General features: G+C 58.0%; 2 protein-coding genes across 2 annotated transcripts in view; both read left to right on the top strand.

Annotated features, from left to right (window-relative positions):
* Positions 1-612, top strand: part of IQCA1L (IQ motif containing with AAA domain 1 like) — a 58,168-nt gene extending 57,556 nt beyond the window's left edge. Inside the window, exon 20 of the mRNA XM_034763848.1 lies at positions 318-612. Coding sequence (XP_034619739.1) covers positions 318-431 — 114 coding nt within the window. The 3' untranslated portion in view covers positions 432-612. The remainder of the gene's footprint in view (positions 1-317) is intronic.
* A 2,202-nt stretch (positions 613-2,814) lies between these two features.
* On the top strand, positions 2,815-19,193 carry ASB10 (ankyrin repeat and SOCS box containing 10). The gene is made up of 5 exons (XM_034759863.1): positions 2,815-4,381; positions 12,955-13,222; positions 15,199-15,703; positions 18,250-18,363; positions 18,691-19,193. Exons 1-5 carry the CDS (start codon positions 4,090-4,092, stop codon positions 18,874-18,876), a joined length of 1,365 nt encoding a protein of 454 aa, XP_034615754.1. The 5' UTR covers positions 2,815-4,089; the 3' UTR covers positions 18,877-19,193.
* Positions 19,194-25,580: the final 6,387 nt, after the last annotated feature.

Here is a 25,580-nt window from a genome sequence, read left to right as displayed (position 1 = left end):
GGGCAGGCACAGGGAGGCCCTTCCCTCCAGCTCCCCACCCCAGTCTGGTCCCTGCCCCCATGTTACTGTCACCCCTCTGGGGCCTCTTCCTCCAGCCTGGTCCCTGCCCCCCACATTACTGTCACCCCTTGGGGCAGGCACAGGGGGGCCCTTCCCTCCAGCCCCACACCCCATCCTGTTCCCTGCCCCCCATGTTACTGTCACCATTAGGGGCTGACTCAGGCTCACCCCTGCCATCCCCCCAACCCGGGGTGTTCTCTGCAATGCAGCATCAGCTCTGCGTTGACCTCCCCCACTCCTTTGCACCCTCTTGGCAGGACTGGTACGTGAAGACGCCACTGGGTAAGAAGCGACTCAAGGCAGCGCAGGAGAGCGCAGACAGGAAGGAGGGAAAGGGGAAGGACAAGAAAGGAAAGAAGGGGAAGAAATAGTGCTGGCTGAGGGGCCCTGCACATCCCTCCCCGGGCTTTATGCTCTGGGGCCCTTGGGGCAGGGCAGCCCCATAAAGTCAACTTATTCTTCGTCGCGCCCGTCTGTGCAGAAAGATGGGAGTGAGCCGGGGGAGTGCAAGTGCACATATGGAACAAACCTGGGGGGGTATCTGTGCATGTGTCTGTGTTTGTGCACATGTGTGTGCATGTGGGGTGAGCCTAGGGCTTTGTGCATGCATGTGGTGTGTGTTTGCGCATGTGTGTACGTGTATGCATGTACTGGGTGCATGTGGGGGGTTGTGCATGCATGTGGGGTATGTGTGTGTGCGCATGTAGGGGCATGAGTGCATGTACCCTGGGGAGGATGAGCAAAAGTGGTGCATGTGTGGTGAGACAGAGCCAAGAACTACGCCTGGAATGGCAATCGGGAGCACGGTGGGGGTCTGCCCAGCTCCAGTCTGAGCGGGCCCGTGGTCTGGGTCACTGCCCTCATGCAGCCCTGAGAGGGAACGAGCCCCCTGCCCCTGAGCCCAGGCAGCTCTGAGCTGTGCACCCAGATGTCTCTACTCCAGAGAATGGGGGGCAGCCCCTCCCTCTAGGGTTCTGGGCCCCTCTGCTCAGCTCCCATCCACTGAACCCTGCATGCAGCTCTGGGTCCCCAGTCCCTGAGAAGAGGGTGCCCCCATCCCTATAGGGAGCTGGGAACAGACACACATGCACACGGGACACCATGCTCCTCTCTTCCCCCTCCCCTCAGACCTTGCACTCAACTCTGGGGCTCTCGGCCCTCACATGGAGGGAGCTCCAGGAGCTGTGTAGCTGCCTGAGGGTGTGCCAGTGTGTGGGGACAGGCTGCAGAGCCCCGAGAAGGGAGAGGAGCTTAGTGTAGCCCTGGGGGTCTGACTGGATCATGGGGTGTGAGTGACTGAGCAAAGGGGAAGAACGCCAGGCGCTGCTGGTTACTGGACGGTGCCACTGGGAGGTGGTGGGAGCTGCATTGCTCCAGCCATTTAAACTGGATAAAGCCCTGGGTAGCTCTGTATTTGCAGGAAGTCGGGGGGCGGGGGCCTCTTCTGGCCAGATTCCTGCCATGGTGGCTCGGCTGGTTCGCAGCACATTCTCTGCAGGGCGGCGACTCCCTTGTGCGTCTGGCTCGGCATCTAGGTCACTGCCAGCGCTTAACAGAGAATGAACAGTAGGGATGGAGCAAGGCAGAGACAAGGTGTCTCCTAGGTTGCATGGGAGCTCCCAGGGGGGCTGTGCCTCTGTCCGCTACATTCTCACTGGCCGTTTGCAGTGGTTCCAAACTTCCACAGGCCAGTTCCCCTTGCGCTGGGATTCTCCAGCCAGGAGAGTGGCCCAGAAGTGCATTTTTTCCCATTATTATTATTTTAAAGTTTGGGCAAAATCAGTTCATCCTATTTAGAGTTAAGTGGGGCACGAAAGATACTTCTGCATGTTCCAGTCAGAAGTGGGCTCGGGAACTCTCGGACGTCTGGCTGTAGGAGCTTTGACTCAGATGGGCTTGTAGACCTCATTGAACCTTTGGAGACAAGCCAGCCTTGAGAGTCAGTTCAGTAATTGCGAGGTTCAGACTTGCCTTAGCAGAGCTTTCTTGTTTGGTTTCTGAAAGACAAGGGCGGGGAGGGAATATCTTTTATTGGACCAAATTCTGTTGGTGAGAGAGACGAGCTTTCAAGCTACACCGAGCTCTTCTTCAGGTCTGGGCAAGGTTAAAACGCTGCATCAGCGCAGCTGCACTGACACAGCTGTGCGGCTGCAGTGCTTAAGGGCATGTCTACACATACAGCGATGCAGCACGTCTGGTGAAGACGCTCGATGCCGACGGGAGAGAGTGCTGCTGTCAGTATAATAAAGCCATCTCTGTGAGCAGCGGTAGCTGTGTCGGTAGGAGAAGCTCTCCCCCCAACAGCGCTGTGCACACCGGGGTTCTGTCAGTGTAATTTACATTGCTTGAGGGATGGTTTTTTCACTCCCCGAGCGACATAAGTGGTAGTGTAGACATAGCCTAAGTGAAGAGGCTCCTATGCCGACGGGAGAGCTTCTCCCATCCGTGTAGTTAATCCACCTCCCCGAGAGGCGGTAGCTGTGTCAGCAGGAGAAGGTCTCCAGACTTTTCACACCCCTGAGCGACATAGTTACACTGACCTAGGTCTGCATTGCAGACCTGGCCTCAGAGCACACAGCTCAGTGCAAGGTGGAACAGATTGTTTAGCATAAGGAGTTAACACATCTTTCAAGGGACCATGCAAATCTTTTCTGTTGCTTTATCTAGAGTGATTCCCAGTGGCTGCTTTTCCCCTCTCACGATGGCTGGAGCTGCTTGAACAGCTTGTGGTGTCCCAGCTAAAGGTGCCATGAGCCCAGGAGAGCCTGACAGCTCAGCCAGGCAGCAGAGCAGAGAGCCCAAGCTAGCTCCTAGATGCTTCACAGGGGCCAGCTCCCATTCCCACCTTCTTACTTTGGAACAAACTCACAAGAGAAATACATGCAAAAAATAGTGTTCCTGCCTCGTGAGGCGGCAGAACCAGCCCAGCCAGGCCAGGCCAGGGAACCACCCCAGCCACACGGCCCACCTGGGGTGTCCTCCTGGGAGCACGTCTCTGACTGGGGGAGCATTGGCAGCTGCATCTCTCTCACCCCGAACCAGGTCGTGGCTCTGAGATGGCTGCTGTGTTCTGGTGTGACTTAACCAAACGGAAAAGCTCTTTAAAGCCCTGGTGGTTTCCATAGGAACCTCTCCCCTCTGAAGCAGCTGGAGAGAACTGGTTTCCTCCCTTTTCTGGGGGCTGGATTTGGACACTGCACAGAAATGGGCTGGCCCCTCCCTGCGCCTGGGCAGGCCTCTGGGACCATGGGGCTTAGAGTGGAGTGCAGGGTTCCCAGAGGGGTCTCCCGAGAGCCCCATAGCGAGAGTGTGTCCCTTCCCTGCCTTTGGAAAGAGACTGCAATGCACAGTCCCCGTTCCCTGCTCCCCACTCCTGCCCAGTCCCATGGCCCTAGGTGAGGTCTATTCACTGCACTGCCCCAGCCAAGTCTTGCCCTAGTATTTCCTCCCCCCACCCCCCAGTTCTCTCTGGGCTCCTCCAGGGTCGTCACTACTCTGCTGCTCTATATCCCAGGGGCCATGTACAGAGGGTAAAGGAGAGCAGGCTTAACCTGGCCCTGTCATCGCCCCCAACTCCTGTCTCAGATGCACCCCCCTGCGTGCTGCTCCTGTATTGCACCACATTCCAGTGAGCTCTGGGGCAGGCTGGCTCTGCTCTGCGGTGCACATTTCCGGGTGCTGTGGGCATGGCTCCTCCGTCCCTGCACCCACTGCCCAGGGGCACAGGGAAAGAGTCCGCACTGCCCTGTGCTAGCCAGGGAGAGCGAGCAGTCAGGGGCCTGCCCCTGCCCAAAGTGACCCTGGAGATGAGTGCCAGCCGCGGAGGATAAACAAACTCTGGTGGTAGGTGCTGCCAAGAGCGCTATTTATAAAGGCTGAGTCAGGCCTGTGCCTGACCCAACCAGCCAGCCCTGAGCAGCCTGCATCCGGGAGCAGCCCACCAAGGACACGCCACTGAGCCAGGAGCTCTGGGGCTGCAGCAGCCAACTGCCCCTTTATAAAGCCAAGACTCACCCCGTGTGTCTCCCCATGACGGGCTACAGCTGCCCCTTCAGCTCTGCACTGCAGCCGGACGAGGATCTGGTGGGCAGGTGCACGCACACCGGGCACATGGAACAAGGCCTGATGGCCCCAACGCCCGGGGGCCGGGGATTCCGCAGCAGCCGCATGGAGCCGATCGAGTGCCGAGATGTGTTGGTGCAGAATGCGCTCTTCACCGGGGACCTGGAGGCGGTGCGGAAGCATTTCACTGAGAGCGCTGCCGTCAACCTCATCATTGAATCCAAGGGTGACGAGCTGCGGTGGACCAGCCGGAAACTTGGTGAGAGTGAGCACCTGGGGGACAGAGTGCTTGGTGGGTGGAGGCTGGGGGGTGAGAGGGAGTGCTAGGGCAGAGTGCTAAATGGGTGGAAGTACAGGGGGGCCATGGGGGGAGAAGAAGTGCTGGGGGGGTGTCAAGGGGAAGGGAGTCCAGGCGGATGTGTGTTGGGGGCAGAGGGAGCACCAGAGGGTGATGAGGGAGTGCTGGGGGATGGGGAGGGAGCACTAGGGTGTTTTATATCCAACCCGGGTCCCCATCCCAGTCTCTAGGGCTACGTCCACACTGCAGACTAGGGGCGTGACTCCGCTTGTGTGCACATACACCCCTAGCTCTCAACGAGCTAGCGCCAGTAGCTGTAGCGCCGGGGCCGTGGCAGCGCTGGCCTGGCTGAGCTGTGCCAAGAACATGCCCAGTGGTTTCAGGCGGGTTTATATTCTGCACAGCTCAGCCGCGGCTGCACTGCAGTTGATACTCAGGCCAGCCTGATGGTAGGGTGCCCAGCGTTTCCAGTGCTGTTGCGCTGGGATAAGGTGACCAGACAGCAAGTGTGAAAAATCGGGATGGGGTGGGGGTTGTGATGAACTGGGACTGTTCTTAACGTGGTCTTTGAATGCTGAGTGGGGAGTTTGGCTGCGACGGTCTGCATTGGGGGATGAGAGACTGGCCTTGAGGGAAGATACCTGAGCATGTAATGTGAGAACCCAGGAAGGGGGTTGGAGCCAGGTGACACCTTTGCCCGGGGAAACTGGACAAAGGCTGGGGGAGGAGCTGGGGAGAGGCTGGGTGAGAGACGCTGGAGGGAGTTGGAGTTTTGGAGCTGGCTTGTAATGGAGGGGAGCCCAGACGGGGCTCTGACCCCCCAATGGGGCTGTGGTGCCCCTGGAACCCCAAGATGGACCTAACTGGTGGGGTCCTGTTGTCTGTACCTGCAAGTCCTGTCTTGGACCGTGTTCCTGTCGTCTAAATAAACCTTCTGCTTTACTGGCTGGCTGAGAGTCATAGTGAATCGCAGGAAGCCGGGGGTGCAGGGCCTTGTGTCCCCGCACACTCCGTGACAACTGGTGGTAGAGGTGGGATCTACTGCACCCTGTGGACGGCGCTTCCTGCCGTAAGTGACTGGGGAGCAGTAAAGCGAAGGGGGATTGACGGGGACCAGGTGGGCTGAAGAATCAGAGAGAGACGGTTTCAGGGGTCGATTAACCCCTGGGAGTGTGTGACCAGAGAAAGGACTGTTGCAATAACAGGGTCCCCCGGGGAGTCGCAGCGAGCGGTCCCCGGGGCGGAGGAGTCTGCAGCTCGACCCTGGCAGAGAGATGGTGACCTGAAGAAGGGCTGGCACACTAGGGGTCCCCCGGGAATGGTGGAAAGCGGAGAGCACAGGCGGGCGAGTGGCCAGCAGGAGGATGGATGCTAAATGCCTTAAGAGCGACCTGGTGGAGCTGTGCAGGCAGAGGGGGCTGCGCATTGGGAGGTCCACCAAAGAACAGCTAATTGCCCAGCTGGAGGAGAGGGATCGCTTGGATGAACCGAGCCCTGTCCCTGAGGGAAGCCGCCTGGCGGATGCAGTGTGGGCCCCGGGGCCTGACATGGCTGGGAGGGGTCAAACTGCTGCCAAGGACATCCCGAGACCCTGCCTACCTATACCTAGGGGAAGGGGTGGGGGAAGCCCAGCAAATACCGAGGGCACCCTGACCCCGGCAGCCAGCAGGGGATCGTCCCGGCGGAGCTCCCCATCCCGGGAGCCGGTGCGACTGGAAAATGACAGGAAGCTGAGACTGAAAGAGCTCAAGTTAAGGCAGCAAGAACTGAAGCAGGAGCAGGAAGAGAAGGAGAAACAACGTCAGCATGAGCTGGAACTGGCCAGGCCGAGGAGCAGTGGGGCCCCGGCTGCGGTGAGCGAGGGGGGACCCAAGACTGCAAAGAGCTTTGATAAGTGCTTCCTGGCCCCACACAAGGAGGGGGAGGACATGGATGACTTCCTGGAGGCCTTTGAGAATACCTGCGAGCTGCTCCAGGTTGACCCTGCAGACAGGCTCCAGTTTCTCATCCCCTCACTGGACTCCACAGCCAGGGAGGTGTACAGCTGACTGAAAGGGGCGGAGACAGGGGACTACGAACTGTTCAAAAAGGCCCTGCTCCGCGAGTTTGGGCTGACCCCTGAGATGTACCGAACAAGGTTCCGGAGTCAGCGTAAAACCCGTGAGGTCACATACCTCCAACTGGCCAACCGGGCTCAGGGGTATGCCCGCAAGTGGACAGCTGAAGCCCAAGCTAAAGAGGACCTGCTTGACCTATTCGTACTGGAGCACGTGTATGAGCAGTGCCCATCCGACCTGAGGCGATGGTTGATGGACCAGAAGCCAGAGAACCCGCAGCACGCAGGCCGGCTGGCCGACGAGTTTGTGGACAGTCGGGCAGGGGATGACAGGGAGGAGTCCCAAAGGAACAGGCCCGCCACGATGCAGGAAGAGAGTGACCATGGGACCTCCCAAAGGGGAAACATGGAGAACCACCTCCCAAGGGAAACACCCAGCGTCAGGACCAACCGACCGGCTCAAGAGGACCCACGGGACATGGGCTGCTGTTACTGTGGCCAGAGAGGCCACATACGGGCCCAGTGCCCCAAGCTCAGGGACAGACTGAGCAGACTGAACCCACAGAGGGTCAACTTGGTAGAGACCCAGCCGGATGAGGGGAAGACGGCCCAGGAAAGGGGGGCCGACAGCTTCCCAACGGCTCAGGAGGGAAGAGTGCCCCAGGCCAGCTCCTCTTGGGGGCTGGATGCTCCGGACTCAAGGTTCTCCGTTTACAGGGTGGACGCGGGGCAGTCCCTGTGGAGTGAGTGCCTTGTTCCCCTGGATGTGGAGGGGAGGAAGGTCAATGGATACTGGGATACGGGCGCTGAGGTGACGCTGACTCGGCCCAAGGTGGTGGCCCCAGATCAGGTGATGCCCAACACCTACCTGACCCTGACAGGGGTGGGCGGGGCCCCATTCAAGATGCCTGTGGCGAGGGTACACCTGAAGTGAGGGGCCAAGGAAGGCCCCAAGGATGTGGGGGTACACCCATATTTGCCCACTGAGGTGTTGATGGGGGGGACGGGGACCTGGAGGACTGGCCAAGCAACTCCCAGGGTGCCCTGGTCGTGACCCGTAGCCAGAGCCGGCGAGGGGCACTGTACCCTGACAACAGGGAGGGTGCCTTGCCCGAGGCGCAGGACCCTAACCTGGTGGGGAGGGAACACCCAGGGACACGGCTCAAGGAGGCTGTGGCTTCAGACCCAGCCGGGGAGAGAGAGCAGGTGCCCATTCCTGTCCTAGCTGCTGAGTTCCAGGCCGAGTTGCAGAGAGATCCCTCCTTGCGGAAGATAAGGGACCTGGCCGACTTCAGTGCGGTACAGACCATGGGGAGAGGTTGCCAGAAAAGGTTCCTGTGGGAGAAGGGGTTCCTGTACCGAGAATGGGCTCCCCCAGGGAAAATGGAGTCAGGGGGGATCAGGAGGCAGCTGGTGGTACCGCGGACGTATCGCCGCCAGCTGCTGTGCCGGGCCCATGACATTCCCCTCTCAGGGCACCAGGGAACCTGGCGTACCCAGCAGAGGCTGCTACGGAGCTTTTACTGGCCTGGGGTCTTTGTTACTGTCCGACAGTACTGCCGATCCTGTGACCCCTGTCAGAGGGGGAGGAAGGCCTGGGACAAGGGGAAAACGGCTTTAGGACCCTTGCCCATAATAGAGGAGCCTTTCCAGAGGGTGGCCGAGGTCAAAAGGGGGGCTCTGAACCAAGAGAGCCCAAATCACAACCCTCCAGACTGGAGCGCTGGGAGAAGACCCCAGCCCAGTTTGAACCCCAGGGGTATTGGGGTGGGAAAAGGGCACGGGCCGCATAAGCCTTCCCACATGCAAACTACGAGTGCCATCGAGCACCCCCGACCTAAAGGGGAGCGTGAAACTGAAAGGGCCTGGACAGTCTCTACGCAAGAGAATTAATGGACACAAATCTGACATCAGGAATCAAAATACTCAAAAACCAGTGGGAGAACACTTTAACCTGTCTGGTCATTCAGTGACAGACCTGTGGGTGGCTATATTACAACAGAAAAATTTCAAAAACAGACTCCAACGAGAGACTGCTGAGCTAGAATTGATATGCAAACTAGACACAATCAACTCCGGTTTGAATAAGGACTGGGAATGGCTGAGCCATTACAAACATTGAATCTATCTCCCCTTGTAAGTATTCTCACACTTCTTATCAAACTGTCTGTACTGGGCTAGCTTGATTATCACTTCAAAAGTTTTTTTTCTCTTAATTAATTGGCCTCTCAGAGTTGGTAAGACAACTCCCATCTGTTTATGCTCTCTGTATGTGTGTATATATATCTCCTCAATATATGTTCCATTCTATATGCATCCGAAGAAGTGGGCTGTAGTCCACGAAAGCTTATGCTCTAATAAATTTGTTAGTCTCTAAGGTGCCACAAGTACTCCTGTTCTTCTTTTTGCGGATACAGACTAACACGGCTGCTACTCTGAAAAGGGCCTGGTGTAATTCTCACCAAAGAATGGGAGGGATGTTGGGGCATCCATGGGAACGTGGGTAGGTTCAAATTTCCCCAGGTGACCCCGCTCAGTTCGGTCTCAAAGGGGGGAGAGGTGGGACAAACTGGGACTGAAATCTGCACACAAAAGACCAGATTTCACGGGGGAGACCAGATTTCATGGGTCGTGACGCGTTTTTCATGGCCGGGAATTTGGTAGGCCCTAAACATACGTGTTCCTGGGCAATATTCAGATACCCTTGCTGGGAAGTAGGCAGGAAACTCTTGGGGCTTTGGATGTACCTCTGCCATGCCTGCTGGGTGACAAAGAGGAAGTGTTGCTGGGGTGACTTAGAATAAAGCGGTGATGAAGTCGTCTGATGGATTCACAGCATCTGTGCTATGCCCCAGCCTTTAAGCAGTTTCCAGTGTTACCTGAATGCTAGGGCACCCCACCTTTACCTTCCATGAGCTCAAGCTGTAACCGGGCGAATTTAGGCACCCCCACCCTGACGCCACTCAGACCCTCTCCACTCCCAGCTGCGTTCCTGGCCCTGGCCCCAGCTTCAGTGTGGCTCTGCTCCCGCCCCCAACCTCGGCCCCTGGCCACAGCCTCACTCCTAGCTGTGACCCCAGCCCCTTACCCCTGTCCGCCACCCCCCCCAGCTGTGGCCCCACCCCTGGCCCCGGGGTGTTGTGCAGACAGCGGTAAGGAGGGACACAAGCCTCAAAAGTTTGGGGACCTCTGCCTTAACCGCTATTTATTAACAATCCCCAAAACAGAAGGCACACGCTAAGCCTACAGTGCTCACCACTCCCAATAAGGCAGATGAGCTTTTCTCGCTGGCCGGTCAGGATCAGGTCATCTGGGGGACTCCAGCTTCTGCACGGTGTCATTGGCAGGGTGTTGAGGTCTGGCAGCTCTGACGCTGGGGCCTGGAGCTGGTTCCCAAGAACTTCCTCTTGGACCCCAGTTTATATAGTGACACTTGAGTCCTGCTTAGCTGCACCTTAACCAATCATTTTAAACTAAAGTGCTACAAAATAATTATTTGACCAATCCTAACATACTGTGAAACAATTATTTAACCAATCAGAGCCCACCACCTTAGTTGATTTACCTCTCGCAAAATTAGTTATGCAACAGACAGAAACCATTAAAGAACCCAACCGAAACCATATAGATAAACAATAGAGCAGTAGGGTCCATAAAGGCCAAACAACAGAGAAGTATAGATTTCACACCCACGACTACTGATAAGTGAAAAGAACAGGAGTACTTGTGGCACCTTAGAGACTAACAAATTTATTAGAGCATAAGCTTTCGTGGGCTACAGCCCACTTCTTCGGATGCATATAGAATGCATTATCACTTCAAAAGGTTTTTTTTTTTTTCACTTACTTAATTGGCCTCTCAGAGTTGGTAAGACAACTCCCACCTGTTTATGCTCTCTGTATGTGTGTATATATATCTCCTCAATATATGTTCCATTCTATATGCATCCGAAGAAGTGGGCTGTAGTCCACGAAAGCTTATGCTCTAATAAATTTGTTAGTCTCTAAGGTGCCACAAGTACTCCTGTTCTTTTTGCGGATACAGACTAACATGGCTGCTACTCTGAAACCTATTGATAAGTGGTTTCTTGCTGGACAGAATGCCATCAAATGAAGTTTTCTTTAACCATTTTAAGAGCTAGATTATTATCTGGTGCTGGTGGGTGCTATTAGGACAGGATCGCCTTCTTAACAGCCCGATATTACATTTTTTGTAATGTAATTTAGATGGAATGTGAGGATGTGACTTCCTGCTTTTTAGCTCATGGCTATTGCTGTCCTAATATGGCTGCAGACAAAGGCCTCAGATCTTACACCAGTGGTTCTCAAACTTTTGTACTGGTGACCCCTTTCACACAACAAGCCTCTGAGTGCGACCCCCCACCCTTGTAAATTAAAAACACAATTTTTTTATATTTAACACTATTATAAATGCTGGAGGCAAGCGGGGTTTGGGGTGGAGGGTGACAGCTCACGACCCCCAGTTTGAGAACCCCTGGTGTAACCCCTTCAGTGGGCCAGAGCCCACCTGTTCCCAAGGCCAGATCATTTTATTCTCAAGGACTCCGAGACTGACTCTTTGCGTTCCAGCAACCCTCGTTTCTCTCCGTGGTCCTCACCAGTGAGGCCAGTCGAGATCAGATGACTGAGAGAGGCTTTTCCTTCTTAGGGAGCATTACAATCTGTGAGGCAAGGCAGTCTGTTCGAAACTAGGGAGCATTTATTAGTCACCTGTCTGGGGGGTTTGGGGCAGGGCGAGGGTGTCACTGGTTCTATCATGGGGACGTTGGGGCAGGGCAGGGGATGTCGCTGGTGCTGTCTAGGGGGGTGTTGGGGCACGGCAGGGGGTGTCACTGGTACTGTCTGGGTTGGGGCAGGGCAGGGGGTGTCACTGGTGCTGTCTGGGGGGTTGGGGCAGAGCAGAGGGTGTCACTGGTGCTGTCTGGGGGATGTTGGGGCAGGGCAGGGGGTGTCGCTGACCCTGTCTGGGGTGTTAGGGCAGGGCAGGTGGTGGTGCTGGTGCTGTCTGGGGTGGGGGGTTGGGATGCTGTATTAATTTAACTTGAATACATGGACCAAAGGTGTTAATATAACTAGGTCACCATTCAACGTTAACAGTTTCAGACGAGGTTTGGGCTTTAATATACAGTGTCTTCTGCCGGCTCAGTGCCATGGCAAAGGCGGGGGTGGCGCCTGCGCCCCAAGTTTGGGGAGGCTAGACCCCTGCCTCTTCCCCTGAGGCCCTGCCCCCAACTCCGCCTCCTCCGCCCTCCCGCTTTCACTGCCTGGCCCCGAACCCCGGCCAGTGCCCGGAGTAGCCCTGAACCCTGGCTGGCCCAGAGCAGCCCGGGGGAGCCCCAGCTGGGGCTGAGCCTTGAGCCTGGGTCCCCAGAGGAGCTCTGAGCCCTGCCGCGGCCTGTCCCCAGGGTGCCGGCGCGGAGCATTAGTGGAGATTTGGGAGACTTAGCCTCCCCCAGCCTCTATTGCCCGCCGTCCATGGGCAAAGGTGCCATGAACATGCTTTGATCCTTTTGTTAAGGATGTGGGAAAGGAGGACAAATCAGTTGAAGCATTTGCAATGTGAAGTATTGAGTAAGGCGCTCGGGCCTGGGCCACACCACACGCAGGGCAGCTTGCATCAACCTAGTCGTGCATGTGTCTCCCCCCGATGTGGGTGCCCCGCATGCCACCCCAGTGACACCACCTCCCCAAGTGGCTCTGAGCTACCGTCCATGTCCTTAGGGCAATGCAGCACGAGTGGAGATGCTATGGTCGAGCAGCTGTCCCACAATGCCCCGCATTGACCGCTGTGGTCACCCCTGGGACCTCCACTGCCCAGGGCTTGTGGAGACTGGGAGCACAGGCACCAGGGGGGTGCTTGACCCCCGGCTCTGACCCGGGCCCTGCCCCCATCCCACCCCTTCCTGCTGTGCGGGAGGCGTGGGGAGGGAGGGGGAGGCTGATCAAAACAGCTGATCCAGGGGGCCTGCCAGTGGGGGAGGTGGGGAGAAGCTGATAGGGGGCAGCACCCACCATTTTTTCCCCGTGAGTGCTCCAGCCCCGGAGCCGGCGCCTATGACCAGAAGCCCCCCTCCCTTTCTGAGTGTTTGATATGCCTTGTCCTGATTGCCTGTCTTGGCGAGCACACCATTGCTGGGTGCAGCTGAGAGAGCAAATCCCCTTCCCATGGCACCTGGCCGTGCCCCACGGGCGAGCCTCACCCACAGGCAGCTCTAGGGTGGGACTCAGTGTGGCCTGGAGATCCCCCCACTGCACGAGCTCCAAGCCCAGCAGGTTTCCTCGGACGCCTGGTCCCGGTGGAGCTGCAGGGCGAGCTGGGGGCAGGGGAGCAGTGTGGTGGGGGGCTGAGAGAAGGAGGGGCTGATCTCCTGTGGGAGAGGGTTTGGTGGGGAGAGGCAGGGGTGGGCACTGTGGCTATGTGTGCGTTTGTCCCCCTCACAGCCCTTCTCCCGCTGCAGGACTGTGGTCGCTGACCTACGAGCAGGAGCTCACCGCGCCGCTCCACATCACGGCTGGGCGCGGCTACTTGGACTGCCTCAGGCACCTGCTGCTGAGGGGCGCTGCCGTGGACTTCGCACCTGGCGGTAAGACAGCTCTGCACGAGGCCTGCGCGGCGGCCAGAACGGACTGCGTGCGCCTGCTGCTCTCCTTCGGGGCTGACCCCAAGACTGTCTCTGAGGCTGGCTACCAGCCCCTGCACCTCTGCAAGAGCCCAGCCTCCATCCAGTGAGTTTCCTCTGGGGGGGGGGGCCCGCAAACCCCAACCCGCCTGTGCACGCACACGCAGGGCCTGTTAGCAGCCCCGCCCCAGGGCCAAGCGCCAGCCCAGGGCTGAGTGTCTGGGTGCCACAGCCCATGGGGGAGAGGCCTGCTTTAGCCCCGGCAGCTCGGGCTGCCCAGGCCTGCCTGTACAGCACAGCACAGTGGGGTCGGACTCTGGTAGCTGACTGCAGGCTCCATCCCAAAGCCGAGCTGCTGGTTGTTGAGCATGGGGCTGGCTCAGGTGGGTGGGTCACTGCCTCCCCAGCCAGCAGGGCTCGTGCCCACAACCCCAGCAGGAGGCGAGTGAGGCCCAGCCAGCGTGCATTGCACTGGCAAAGCCCAAACCATGTCACAGGGGGTCAGGTAGGAGCAGACCATCCACAGGCAGGGGCAGACTGAGGCACGGAGTGATGGACGTGCCCCAGGCCACACAGCAAGTCCGGGGCAGAGCTGGGATAGAACCCAGGAGTCCTGCTGCCCAGTCCCTTGTCCTGTTTGTTGGAACCAACTGGTCTGAGTACAGGGCCCCTGGAGCCTGGGATGCCAGGGCCCAACCACTGGGATTGTGGGAGAGGTGTGTGCACAACGGGGTGTCAGCATAGGATGGATGAATGGCAGGATTGAGTGATGGTCATGAGTGACTGAGGGGCTAGTAACCAGGCCGGTAGGTGGGGGCAGGGCAGGCGGGTCTGGGGCTAACTGGAGGTTGGGGGGGGAATGGTGGGCGGTGAGGGGAATGGTTGAGGGGGTGGGTTAAGGGATGCATAGGGGATTAGCAGGCAGGGGCGGCTCCAGGCACCAGGGTAGCAAGCACATGCCTGGGGCGGCAAGCCGTGGGGGGCGGCCTGCCGGTCACTGTGAGGGTGGCAGGCGGGTGGCTTTCGGCGGCGTGCCTGCAGGAGGTCCGCTGGTCCCGCAGCTTCAGCAGCAATTCGGCGGCGGGGACGCCGATGCCGTGGCACCGGCGGACCTCCTGCAGGCATGCTGCCGAATCCGTGTTACCAGTGGACCAGCCGCAGGCGTGCCGCCGAAAGCCGCCTGCCTGCTGCGCTTGGGGCGGCAAAAACCATAGAGCCGCCCCTGCTAGCAGGCAGGGGGTGGGTGGATGGGGGTTAGTGGGGGGGAGTGGAGAGGGGGCTAGCGTGCAGGCGGTGGGTGGATGGCGGGGGGAAGGGGTGCTAGCAGGCAGGGGGTGGGTGGATGGAGGTTGGTGGGTGGAGCTAGTGGGAAGGCGGTAGGTGGATGGGGGACAGGGTGGGGAGGGGGGCTAGTGGGCAGTCGGTAGGTAGATGGGGAGTGGGGGGGGCTAGCAGGCAGGTGGTGGGTGGATGGAGATGGCGGGGGGAAGGGGGACTAGCGGGCAGGTGGTAGGTGGATGGGACAGCAGATGGGGGCTAGGGGGCAGTGGGTAGTTGCGGGGGGGATAGTGGGTAGACGGATGGGGGTGGGGAGGGAGGTTAGCGGGCAGGCAGTAGGTAGATGGGGACTGAGGGTGGAGAGGGGGGCAGGCGGTTGGTGGATGGTGGGGGGAAGGGGGTGCTAGCAGGCAGGGGGTGGGTGGATGGGGGATGGCGGGGGGAAGGGGGCTAGGAGGCAGGCGGTGGGTGGATGGCGGGAGGAAGGGGGGCTAGCAGGCAGGCGGTAGGTGGATGGGACAGCAGATGGGGGTTAGGGGGCAGTGGGTAGTTGCGGGGGGGATAGGGGGTAGGGGGGGGGGGGGGGGGGGAGGGAGGTTAGCGGGCAGGCGGTAGGTAGATGGGGACTGAGGGTGGAGAGGGGGGCAGGCGGTTGGTGGGGGGAAGGGGGTGCTAGCGGGCAGGCGGTGGGTGGATGGGACAGCAGATGGGGGTTAGGGGGCAGTGGGTAGTTGTGGGGGATAGTGGGTAGGTGTTGGGCAGAGGAGGGAGAAACGCATGGCTGAGGGGTCCCACGCCCTGCAGGTGTGCGCAGCTGCTGCTGCAATATGGTGCCAGCGTGAACAGCCAGACGGAGGAGGAAGAGGACACAGCGCTGCACGTGGCAGCACGGCACGGCCTGGAAGAGCACGTCCAGCTGTACCTGCGCCATGGAGCGGGGCTGGAGGCCAAGAACGAGGAGGGTCAGACCCCCCTGAATGCCGCCTGCGCCCAGGCGCACCCACCCCAGGACATGGAGCGCTACTATCGCGTCTGCCAGCAGCTGGTGCAGAGCGGTGCCAGCGTCGATGCTGCGGACCAGGACCAGCAGCGCCCGCTGCACCAGGCCTGCAAGAACGCCAGCGCCCGGGTGGTGGAGCTGCTGCTGGCCCACGGCGCCAGTGTCAACATTATGAGCTACAGCGGCAACACAGCCATGCACAACATCTTGCAGGTGGCAGCCTACAAGCTGGGGCACCGTCCAGAGCTCGTGGTGCAGGCGCTGCTAAACCATGGCTCCATACGCATCTGGCCCGGGGCCCTCATCAAGGTGTGGAACAGCCTGGGGCAGCAGCAGGATGGGTGCTGCGTGAGAGGGGTGTGTGAACAGGGTCCCCTCCAGGAGGCATTCCCTCCCCTGCAGTCAGGGCCCCCTCCCCTTGTCGAGGTCTTGTTCCCGGCCAGCTCAGGGGCTTGAGTTCCCTCTTGCTGCCCAGCAATTGGGGTCCTATAGCAAAGTCAAAGACTCGCTGGCGTGGCGCCTCCTGCTGGTCGTCTTGGGAATTAGCTCTCCAGCCTCCGGAGCGCCCGCTGTAGGCTGGTGTCTCGCCTGCCGATGGCCCCCCGTGTCCCTCCCGGACCCTGGTGCCCTTTACCTCAGGGTTCTGCTCCCACAGTACCCCCATGCTCTGGGTCTCCCCTCCCAGGGGAACCCCCAACCCTCTATCCCCACCTTGCATCAATGGCTACTGCCAGTCGTCATCCAGCCCCCGCTCGCTGGGGCAGACGCAGTCTGTCGTGGCCACTCATCATCAGCAAGGGGGTAGGACCCGCTGCCTCGGCCTATCCCCAGGCTACACCTCCCAGCCCCAGGATCTGTTTAGGCCTGGACCAAGGCCTCAGCCTGGGGAGTTGCCAGGCAGGAGCTTCCCAGCTCCTCTTGCCCTTTTCCCCAGCCCTGCTCTGTCCAGTACCCTGCCCCCGGCAGCCGGGCCCTTCTCCCTCCAAGGCAGGAGGGAGACTGTTTGCCCGGTGGCCTGGCAGCTCTTTTATAGGGCCAGCCTGGCCCTGATTGGCTGCCTTTTAACCCCTGTTCTCCAGGAGTGGGGCAGCTGCCCCACTACAGGTCCCCAGGCACCAGCATTTGGGTTCCTTTCCCTGGCTGGGCTGCTGATTGAGGGGCCCAGCTGTGTCCCTTTAATGGCCATATTCAGGTATCTACCGGGGCAGGGCACCGCTGCCCCCTGCTGAGGTTACTAGGGCCTGGGGAGCTGTGAGGGCGTGAGCTCCCAGCCCTGGCGTTGTGAGCAGTGGGGACTTGGCTGGGAAAGAGAACGTGAGCCTGTCTCTCTGGCACTGGCCTTAGGAGATGCTCTTTGTCCGTGGGCCATCGTCCCTTGGCTTGAGTTGGTTAGTCCTGGTGCAGTCAGTCCGGCCAGTCATTCTTCAGGAGAGGGTGTGGGTTGTGTGGGCCCAGGCTGAGGTGAGGCAGGGCACAGGGGGTGCATGAGAGAGGCCATGCTCCGGAGAACCTGTGCTCTTAGACCAGGGCCATGGAGGGCAGGACAAAGTGGCAGGAACTCAAGCTCAGCCCCTAGTCACACCAGCTGGGGCTCCCTTCCTTGCCAATGGTCCTGAGAGTAGCAGCCTCCGCTCTGAGGGCTTTGTCCTGCAGGGGTGGGGCGGGGTCTAGGTGTGAGGAGAGGCCAGCTGCAGGCAGCATGTCCAGGTGCTGGCCACATGCAACTTCCTGGCTCTGCCCCCTCTGCAGGGAGCGTGCAGGTTTTCCCAGTGCCTGGGGCTCATCCCAGAGCGTGCTGGGCTGGAGGGCAGCGTGGAAGCTGTCTGCCGGGGAGTGTGGCACCATGAGCTAGACCTCTGTCACCTCCAAGCTGGGTCAGTGCAATGTGGACCTGAGATCAGCTAGGACGGGCGCTGCAGTGGATGCAGAACGTGTCGGCTGCCTGGCGAGCAGTGTTCTACCAGGAACGCCCATGGGGCGCCCTGAACAGCCTATGACCTGCCCCTCCCTTGCCATGCTGCCTGGCTGTGATGGGGATTGGGCAGCGCAGGGGGGGGCAGCATGCCAGGGTGTGGGCAGGGGTTGTGGCATGCCCAGACCTACAGAGATTGACGTGTGTGGGGAGAACAGGTGATGTGGGGGTAGGCACAGTCTGGGGGGGCTGCAGAGGGAGGTGTATTGAGGGGGGATACACATGGAGTGATATTTCCCCCTAGGGGTCTCTTGCCTTCTCTGTGTGCTGAGCACACAGCCCTGCCACCAAGCTCCATTAATCTCCAGGCCCCACGAGGTGCTGTCCCGCCTTGGTGAAGTTGGCCTGTCTCTTCGGCACTGGCCTTAGGTGGTGCTCTCCTTCCATGGGGCATTGTCCCCAGCTCCCGCCGCCTCCTCTGTGCGAGACACCAGCAAGCAAAGGGTTAACTATCTTCCTTAATTCCCGAGCAGTGCAATAATTACCCAGCCTGGAGATCTGCAGATTGCTCTCCCCTTTGGGAAAATACAGGAAAATCAACAATTAACACTAATTAATCTCCTATTAACACCAGATAATGAGGCTCACTCGTGCAGCTGGAATAGGCTCTGACAGCTACTGATGGCCTGGGCCATGGGGAGTGGGAGTCAGGGGATGGGGAGGGAATCCACCCACACGCAGCCCTCCTGCTGCCATAACAACCCGCAGGCCTGCAACCCTCAGGCACGGCCCATCACGTGCGACGTGGGCATGGCCCATCACAGACTGGGAAAAGACACAGGTTACAGGACTTGCCCAGGATCACAGGGCAGCAGAAGCAGAGCAGGGAATCCGGTGCCTGGTGCGTGAGACCAGCCTTCTTCCGTCCCCTCCCCTGCTGCAGGTGTTGCGCTACTGCTGCTCCTCGCCTCGCACCATCGAGGTGCTGATCAACAGCTATGACCGTGTGCGGGTCACTGACGAGTGGGCAGAGGCTGTCCCAGCTGAGATCATGCAGGTAAGAGAACCAAGAGTCTTCAGGGACCTGGGGCTTCACCCCACAGTGCCTGGCTGACCGGGCAGGTCCCAGAAGCACCCTCTGAAGGTTTGAGGGGGCAGGGAAGGTGCTGGGCAGAAGCTCTGCAGTGAAACAGGGAGAGACAGAAATCAAGCGGCTGTAGGGATAAGGCTGTGAGCTTTGTGCTAACAGAGCTCCTTGTTCAGTGTTGGTGGAAAGTGTCTGCCCTGATTTGTTGCCATTGTCACATGACATGGGGTAGGGGCACCAGCCTGCTGTCATGGAGGAAACGTGGCCCATGCTGACCTCTCTCTTTTCTCCTGACAGAAGCACCCAGATTTCTACGAGTCGCTCTTCTCCCTGGGACAGAGGCCCCGCTCCCTGCAGCACCTGGCCCGCTGTGCACTCAGGAGCTACCTGGAGGGCCGGCTGCTGCAGGTCTTGCCTGAGCTGCACCTGCCATCTTCCCTGCACCAGTTCCTGCTGCTCAGCTTCGAGGACATTCTCTACTAGGGGCCTGGAGCCTGGATTGAGTCACCTCTAAATCCTTTTCTTGTGCCCTGCCCGGCCTGTGACAGCTCTGCTCTGCCCAGCCCAGGTCAGCTTTGCCCTCCCCACTCACACCAGCCAAAGCCAGGCCTTCTGTGCCCATTCCACCCCATACCCACCATTCCCACCTGTGCCAGGCCTGCCCTTTGTTCTCCCAGCCGAGACACCCTCTGCCCGCACCACCCCGGCCCATCCCATGCCCGTGGGGGGGGGGCCCTGCCTTTCGTGGAGCCATTTCGCTGGCCCTGCTTTGTATTATGGAATAAATCCTGGTGTTTGTATGCCCTGGTTGGCATGTGTCCTTCCTTGTCGCACTGGGGGCTGCCGTCAGACCTGTCCCACGCTGGCTCTGGCTCTGCAGAACACGTGGTGCAGGCACGGCCACAGGGACGCTGGGGCCACGGCTGCAGGCTGCGGCCTCCCCCTCCCTCAGTAGCTTTTCTGGGCTGTAGTTACCACTGAGGTGTGGCAGAGCCAGCTTGGAGTTCAGCTTGACAGATTCACAGCTGCCTCGGTTTCCTGTTCTTCATGATGAATCATGTTCCCTGCCCCTCTGCTGCCACTTGCCACCAGCTCTGCTCCTCCCAGCACCGTGTCAGATGGGACCAAGGCCTTTGTAGACCAAGGTTTGTGAAGGGCCCAAGTGACACAGTGGCTGATGGAGCCTGCTTGTGAAGGCAGCTGTGGCCCTCCCCGCAGAGCCAGCCATACGTAGTGACCCTTGGTGAAGCCTGGCTGGTGCCGGAGAAGTGATGTTAATTGAATCCAGGGAGGAACGGGGGGTGTTCTGCTGGGGAGGGGGGTTTCTGCTCAAAAGCTCTTCAGTTCTTGGTTATGTTGGAAGTGTGGCCGTTTGTGTTGTGCAGCCGGGAGCCCAGTCGCTCATTCCTCTCGCTGTCTGCTCCAGGAGGGTGCATGACTCCGCCTTAGCTTGTGCCGCTGCGAGAGGTATGCAGCAGAGGCAGCAGGATCGCATGTCTATGTTCCTGAGCCAAGATTAATTATAGCACCCTTGGCAGCTCTGCTAGAATTGTCTGGGACTTGCTTGCTGGGTGAGTATTCCAAGGGCTCCAAAATCTGTATGCTAGTTGGATCAGCATGACGTTTTTTGTGCTTCATGGGGATGCAGGGTGGGATTAGTGATCCAAATTTGGGGTCATTTGAGCAAGGAGCTCCTGAGATACAACCCCACAAAATCATCTGGTTCTTATAAAGTCATTTTCCTGGGGCTCAAACGGTCATTCTGATCCTCCCTTAACTGATCTCAGCTCTTGGGATTTAGATCTGCTAGTGCAGGGCACCTTCTGTCCCCTGGGGACGCAATATTGGAAAAGTTACTCGAGGTAAACGTGGTTGCTTCTTGTTGGCTTGAGCTAATGACATGTCAAAGAGTGAAATGCACATGTCTAGTGAAACACGTGCATCACTTAGCAGCCATAGGCTTTGCTGGTATTGGCTGTCAGAGTATCTGCATGGCTCAAGATGACGTGCTATGGCTGCCCAAGCAGACTCTGTTTTTACCTTAGAATTAGTGGCAGGGAAATTAGCATTAACTAGTCAGAGGGAAGATGAAAGATGCTACTAGGTAGTTAGAAAAACGTAAACGTGACTCATACTCTTCACATGTTTCTTGAACAATAAGTGATCAAAGCCAAGCAAATGGCTGGGTCATTTGCTCCAGGGATTCCTGATACACATGAGCGACTCAAAGCTCCCAGATAATCGTAACGGTTTTGGTGCAGAGCTAGAAGGAACTGGGAAGGAACTGGGAAGTTGCAGGGTGTGGGGTTCTGCCCCTTGGCCAATCTTCACCTGTGGGGCTGAGCAGGGCCTGCTCACCTGCACACAACCACCCTTGCTAGTGCAAGGCACAGTCATACATTATGCTTTTGAAACCCAGGTCAATGACTACAGCTTTGACTAACTGGGTTTCCAAAAAAAAAAAAAAGTTTTTCTACGATCCCTCAATGAATAAGGGCTTATCCTCAAAGGGACCTTTGCTGTCTGGGAGCTTGGAAGTGCTGACACCTTCCCCTCCAGTGACATATTCGGGGAGGGGAAGGGAAGCGAAACCATCTGTGCCCTGGACCCTTACTCCCCAACCAATAGCCTCCCTCCTCCACAGTTGCTCCACCCAGGGCCGGCTCCAGGCACCAGCTTACCAAGCAAGTGCTTGGGGCGGCCACTCTGGAGAGGGGCAGCACGTCCAGCTGCTCGGCGGCAATTCGGCGGACGGTCCCTCACTCCTGCTCCGAGCGAAGGACCTTCCGCTGAATTGCCGCCGCAGATCGTGATTGCAGCTTTTTTGTTTTTGTTTTGTTTTTTGTTGTTTTTGTTTGGCTGCTTGGGGCAGCCAAAACCCTGGAGCCAGCCCTGGCTCCACCAGGCCAAGGGAGGGTGCTAAGGGACTCAACTTCCTTTCATTGCTCGGGGAAGGAACCCAGAACTCCCCACCTGCCCTGTACTGCCCCCAGCAGTGGAGCAAGGGCTCCAAGCTCGCCCTACCCCTGGCTGCTGCTTCTAGGGGGAAAGGAGAGATCAGTGCAGTGGGTCTGGAGGGGGGGGGAAGTAAGGGAGGGGTGTCAGAGCTTTGCAGTGGGGAATGTGGGGGAGGCTTCAGCTCTGCTCCCAAACTGCCTCACATTCATACCCCGCATTTCTGTCCCACTTCAAAACATAGCCCTGCAGTGTTGAGTCTGGGATGGGGAACCAAGAATGAGCACAGTCAGTGCATGGCACAGGCACACATTGCTGAGATGGGGTTAGGAGCTGAAGACAGGCATGCTCAGGGCTCTACACAGGCCCCTGGAGCTGGGACACTGCAGGAAGGGTGAGAACACACATGGAGCAAATTGGAGCAGTTTGCACCTCTTAGAGCGATTCTTTCAGGCAGTGCCCATCTTGATGGGGTGTTCTCATTCATCTGAGAACATCTCATTGAGATGAATGGGCCACTTCACACCTCACTGAGTCTGCTGTGCTGCAGATGGCTGTGAGAACCCCTTCCCCATACACTAGGTCTGGATTTGGGGTAAGGACTCTTAGCGTCACTTTTCTGCCTCCTGCTAGCACATGAACCCCTCCCAGCCCACCACTGTCTCATGGCCTAGCAGTGGGGCACGGCGTGGCAAGGTGGAGGATGGACTTGGTGTCAGAAATCAAGGCCTGCAGCAGGGCCAGTCTCCAGGCAACCTAATGCATGCAGCTCATCTGAGTAGGTGACCTAATTGGCTATACCACCTGATGGTCTGAAGACTCAGCAGACTTAAGCACAACCTCAGTCAGGACTAGTTCAGTGGCCACTTAAAACATTTACCTACAGCTGTGACAGCACCAGGGCCGGCTCCAGGCACCAGCGCAGCAGGCTGGTGCTTGGGGCGGCCTATGGAAGGGGGAGGCACGTCCGGGTTTTCGGCAATTCGGCGGCGGGTCCCTCAGTCCCTCTCGGAGGGAAGGACCGGCCGCCGAATTGCCGCCGAAGAATGAAGCAGCGCGGGAGAGCAGCCGCCGAAGTGCCGCCGATCGCGGGCTTTTTTTTTTTTTTCCCTCTTCGCCGCTTGCGGCAGCAAAAACGCTAGAGCCAGCCCTGGACGGCACCAGTGCTTGCTTGATCCAGCCCTGGCTTGGCTGGCTGCAGAGAACCCAGTTCTGACCCCTGACTTTGGCCTCCATCTCTGCTTTTCACCCTGTGCTCTGACTCCTGGCGCCGGCTCTAGCTGGTAGGCTGACTGGTCAGTGACTGCTTGGGAGGGGTTAGCAGAGGGGCTGTATGCTGCGGCTTAAGCAACGGCACAATGCAGGGAATGTTGGAGAAGGGTGGGGGACTCAGAACACTTGGGTGTGGTTGGAGGGGATTGGCGCATTGAGGGGGCATACAGCGGGTTCTAGAGCAGTACAAGGGAGGGTACAAGAGTTGTATTGAGGGGGTGGTGTGTATCTTAACTTTGTACTGCCTGGTTTTCATAGATTCCAAGGTCAGATGGGCCCATTGTGATCATCCAGTCTGACCTTCTGTATAGCACGGTGTCAGATGGGCCAATGGGGCCCATGCCCAGGGGCCAATTGGGGGGTCCCTAGAAAAACGTGCCCCCATGTCCTGACCCTCTTCGCCCACCCAGTGCTCATGCTGGGGAGGGGGGGAAGCCCTTGTGCCCTGACCCAGCTCCCTGGCAGGAGTGCTGGGCAGGTGGGGCAAGCCCCGATGTCCCAACCCCATTTCCCCAGCAGGATTGCTGCAGGGTGGACTGCAGGCAGAAGGGGTGGGGAGGGTCCCCCACTTGCATTGGCCCAGGGCCTCACAAACCTGTAAGCCACTTCTGGTACAGCACAGGCCCAGAACGTACCCCAAATAATTCCTAGAGCAGCGCTTTTAGACAAGCATCCCATCTTCATTTAAACACTGGCAGTGATAGAGAATCCACCAACACCCTGGGTAAATTTTTCCAAGGGTTAATTATTCTCACCAGTATAAATTTGCACCTTGTTTTCATTCTGAGTTTGTCTAGATTCCACTTCCAGCCATTGGAGAATTTAGACCTTTCTCATCTAGATTGAAGAACTCATTAGTAAATAATGGTTCCCCATGTAGATGCTAGGGCTTGAAATAAAAACGAGTCCGGTGGCACCTTAAAGACTAACATTTATTTGGGCATAAGCTTTTGTGAGTAAAAAACCCCCTTCTTCAGATGGGTGGAGTGAAAATTACAGATACAGGCATAAATATACTGGCACAGAAGAGAAGGGAGTTACCTTACAAGTGGAGAACCGGTATTGACAAGGCCAATTCAGTCAGGGTGGATGTGGTACACTCCCAATAATTGAGGAGGAGGTGTCAATACCAAGAGAGGGAAAATTGCTTCTGTAATGAGCCAGCCACTCCCAGTCCCTATTCAAGCCCAAATTAATGGTGTTAAGTTTGCAAATGAATTGTAGCACTGCAGTTTCTCTTTGAAATCTGTTTTTGAAGTTTTTTTGTTGAAGGATGGCTACATTTAAATCCGTTATTGAATGTCCAGGGAGATTGAATTGTTCTCCTACTGGCTTTTGTATGTTACCATTCCTGATGTCTGATTTGTGTCCATTTATTCTTTTGCGTAGAGACTGTCTGGTTTGGCCAATGTACATGGCAGAGGGGCATTGCTGGCACCTGATGGCATATATCACATTAATAGATGTGCAGGTGAATGAGCCCCTGATGGTGTGGCTGATGTGGTTGGGTCCTCTGATGGTGTTGCTAGAGTAGATATGGGGACAGAGTAGGCAACGAGGTTTGTTACAGGGATTGGTTCCTGGGTTGGTGTTTCTGTGATGTGGTGTGTAGTTGCTGGTGAGTATTTGCTTCAGGTTGGGGGGCTGTCTGTAAGTGAGGACTGGCCTGCATCCCATGGTCTGTGACAGTGAGGGATCGTTTTCCAGGATAGGTTGTAGATCGTCGTTGATGTGCTGGAGAGGTTTTAGCTGGGGGCTGTATGTGATGGCCAGTGGTGTTCTGTTATTTTCCTTGTTGGGCCTGTCCTGTAGTAGTCCTGCTTGGAAATGCTCCCCCGACACACTGGGGGTGAGGAAATCACATCTCTGACACAACTGAGCAGAGTTTGCATGGCTTAAACCTGCTGATCAGCAGTGACTCTAGCAGGACGTGCTGGCTGCCTACAAGATGCCAGCCGGCAAACCCTTCCTGGCCTAGGTTTGCAGAGTCCGTCCCACAGAGCTATGGCTGGATGAAGGGGCCCCAGGCCTGCTGGCGCCCCTTAGCTGCTGCGGGGAGAGCCTAGTAATGGAGGCAGCAGAGGCCCCAGGGGCAGGAAGGCTCTGATGGGAGAGAGAGGAAGCACTCGCTGGTCTTCTCCTAACCCCAGGCCATTAACCAGCTGGCTTCTACCGAGGAGCTGCTGATGCTCGCTGGTGGTGTGAGCTCCGGGAGGAGGGTTTGCTGCAACACAGCTCGTTCTCTGCCAGACCGTTGGCTGGAGGGCTCTGCCCTGTGGCTTTTGGTCCCCTAGGGAGACCAGGTGGGCGAGGTAATGTCCTTTATTGGTGAGAGCCAAGCGCTTGCACCCCACAGAGCGCTTTATTCCCCCAGCGTGGGCGGCTGGGCCTGGCACACATGTGTCGTTCTCCTTTGATGCCTGCTTAAGTGGATGATGATCATTCTAAGTGAATCATTGCTTCAACCTCTTCACCAGCTGCTGGCAGACGGCTCCCAGGGCCGTGACTGCCAGATTCACTCCTAGGGCCTGTTTGCAAGCGAGCTACCAGCCAGGCCCCCCTTCTGCTGCCGCCGCAGCAGCAGCTCTTAGCTTCCTTACCGGCTCATCCCCCAGGGCTCTTGGAGGTGCTGCCTGGCCCTGTACCCTGTCAGCCCCTCCTCCGCACTAGCCTCGGCCAGTCCCTGAACAGAAGAACGGCCATACTTGGTCAGACCAAAGGTAGGGTTACCATATTTTAGTTTTAAAAAAGGAGGACACTCCACGGAGCCCCGCCCCAACTCCGCTCCTTCCCCACCCAGCCCCGCCCACCTCTGCCCCTCCCCCAAAATCCCCGCTCCAACTCTACCCCCTCGCCTGAACGCTCCGCCCCCTGCTCCTCCCCCTCCCCTGCTTCCCGCGAATCAAATGTTCGCGGGAAGCCTGAAACAGGGAGGCAGCAGGTAAGCTGGGGCTGGGGCG

The sequence above is a fragment of the Trachemys scripta genome, chromosome 2 (assembly GCF_013100865.1).
Source record: "Trachemys scripta elegans isolate TJP31775 chromosome 2, CAS_Tse_1.0, whole genome shotgun sequence".
NCBI lineage: Eukaryota > Metazoa > Chordata > Testudines > Emydidae > Trachemys > Trachemys scripta.
This window is presented reverse-complemented; position numbering and strand designations above follow the sequence as displayed.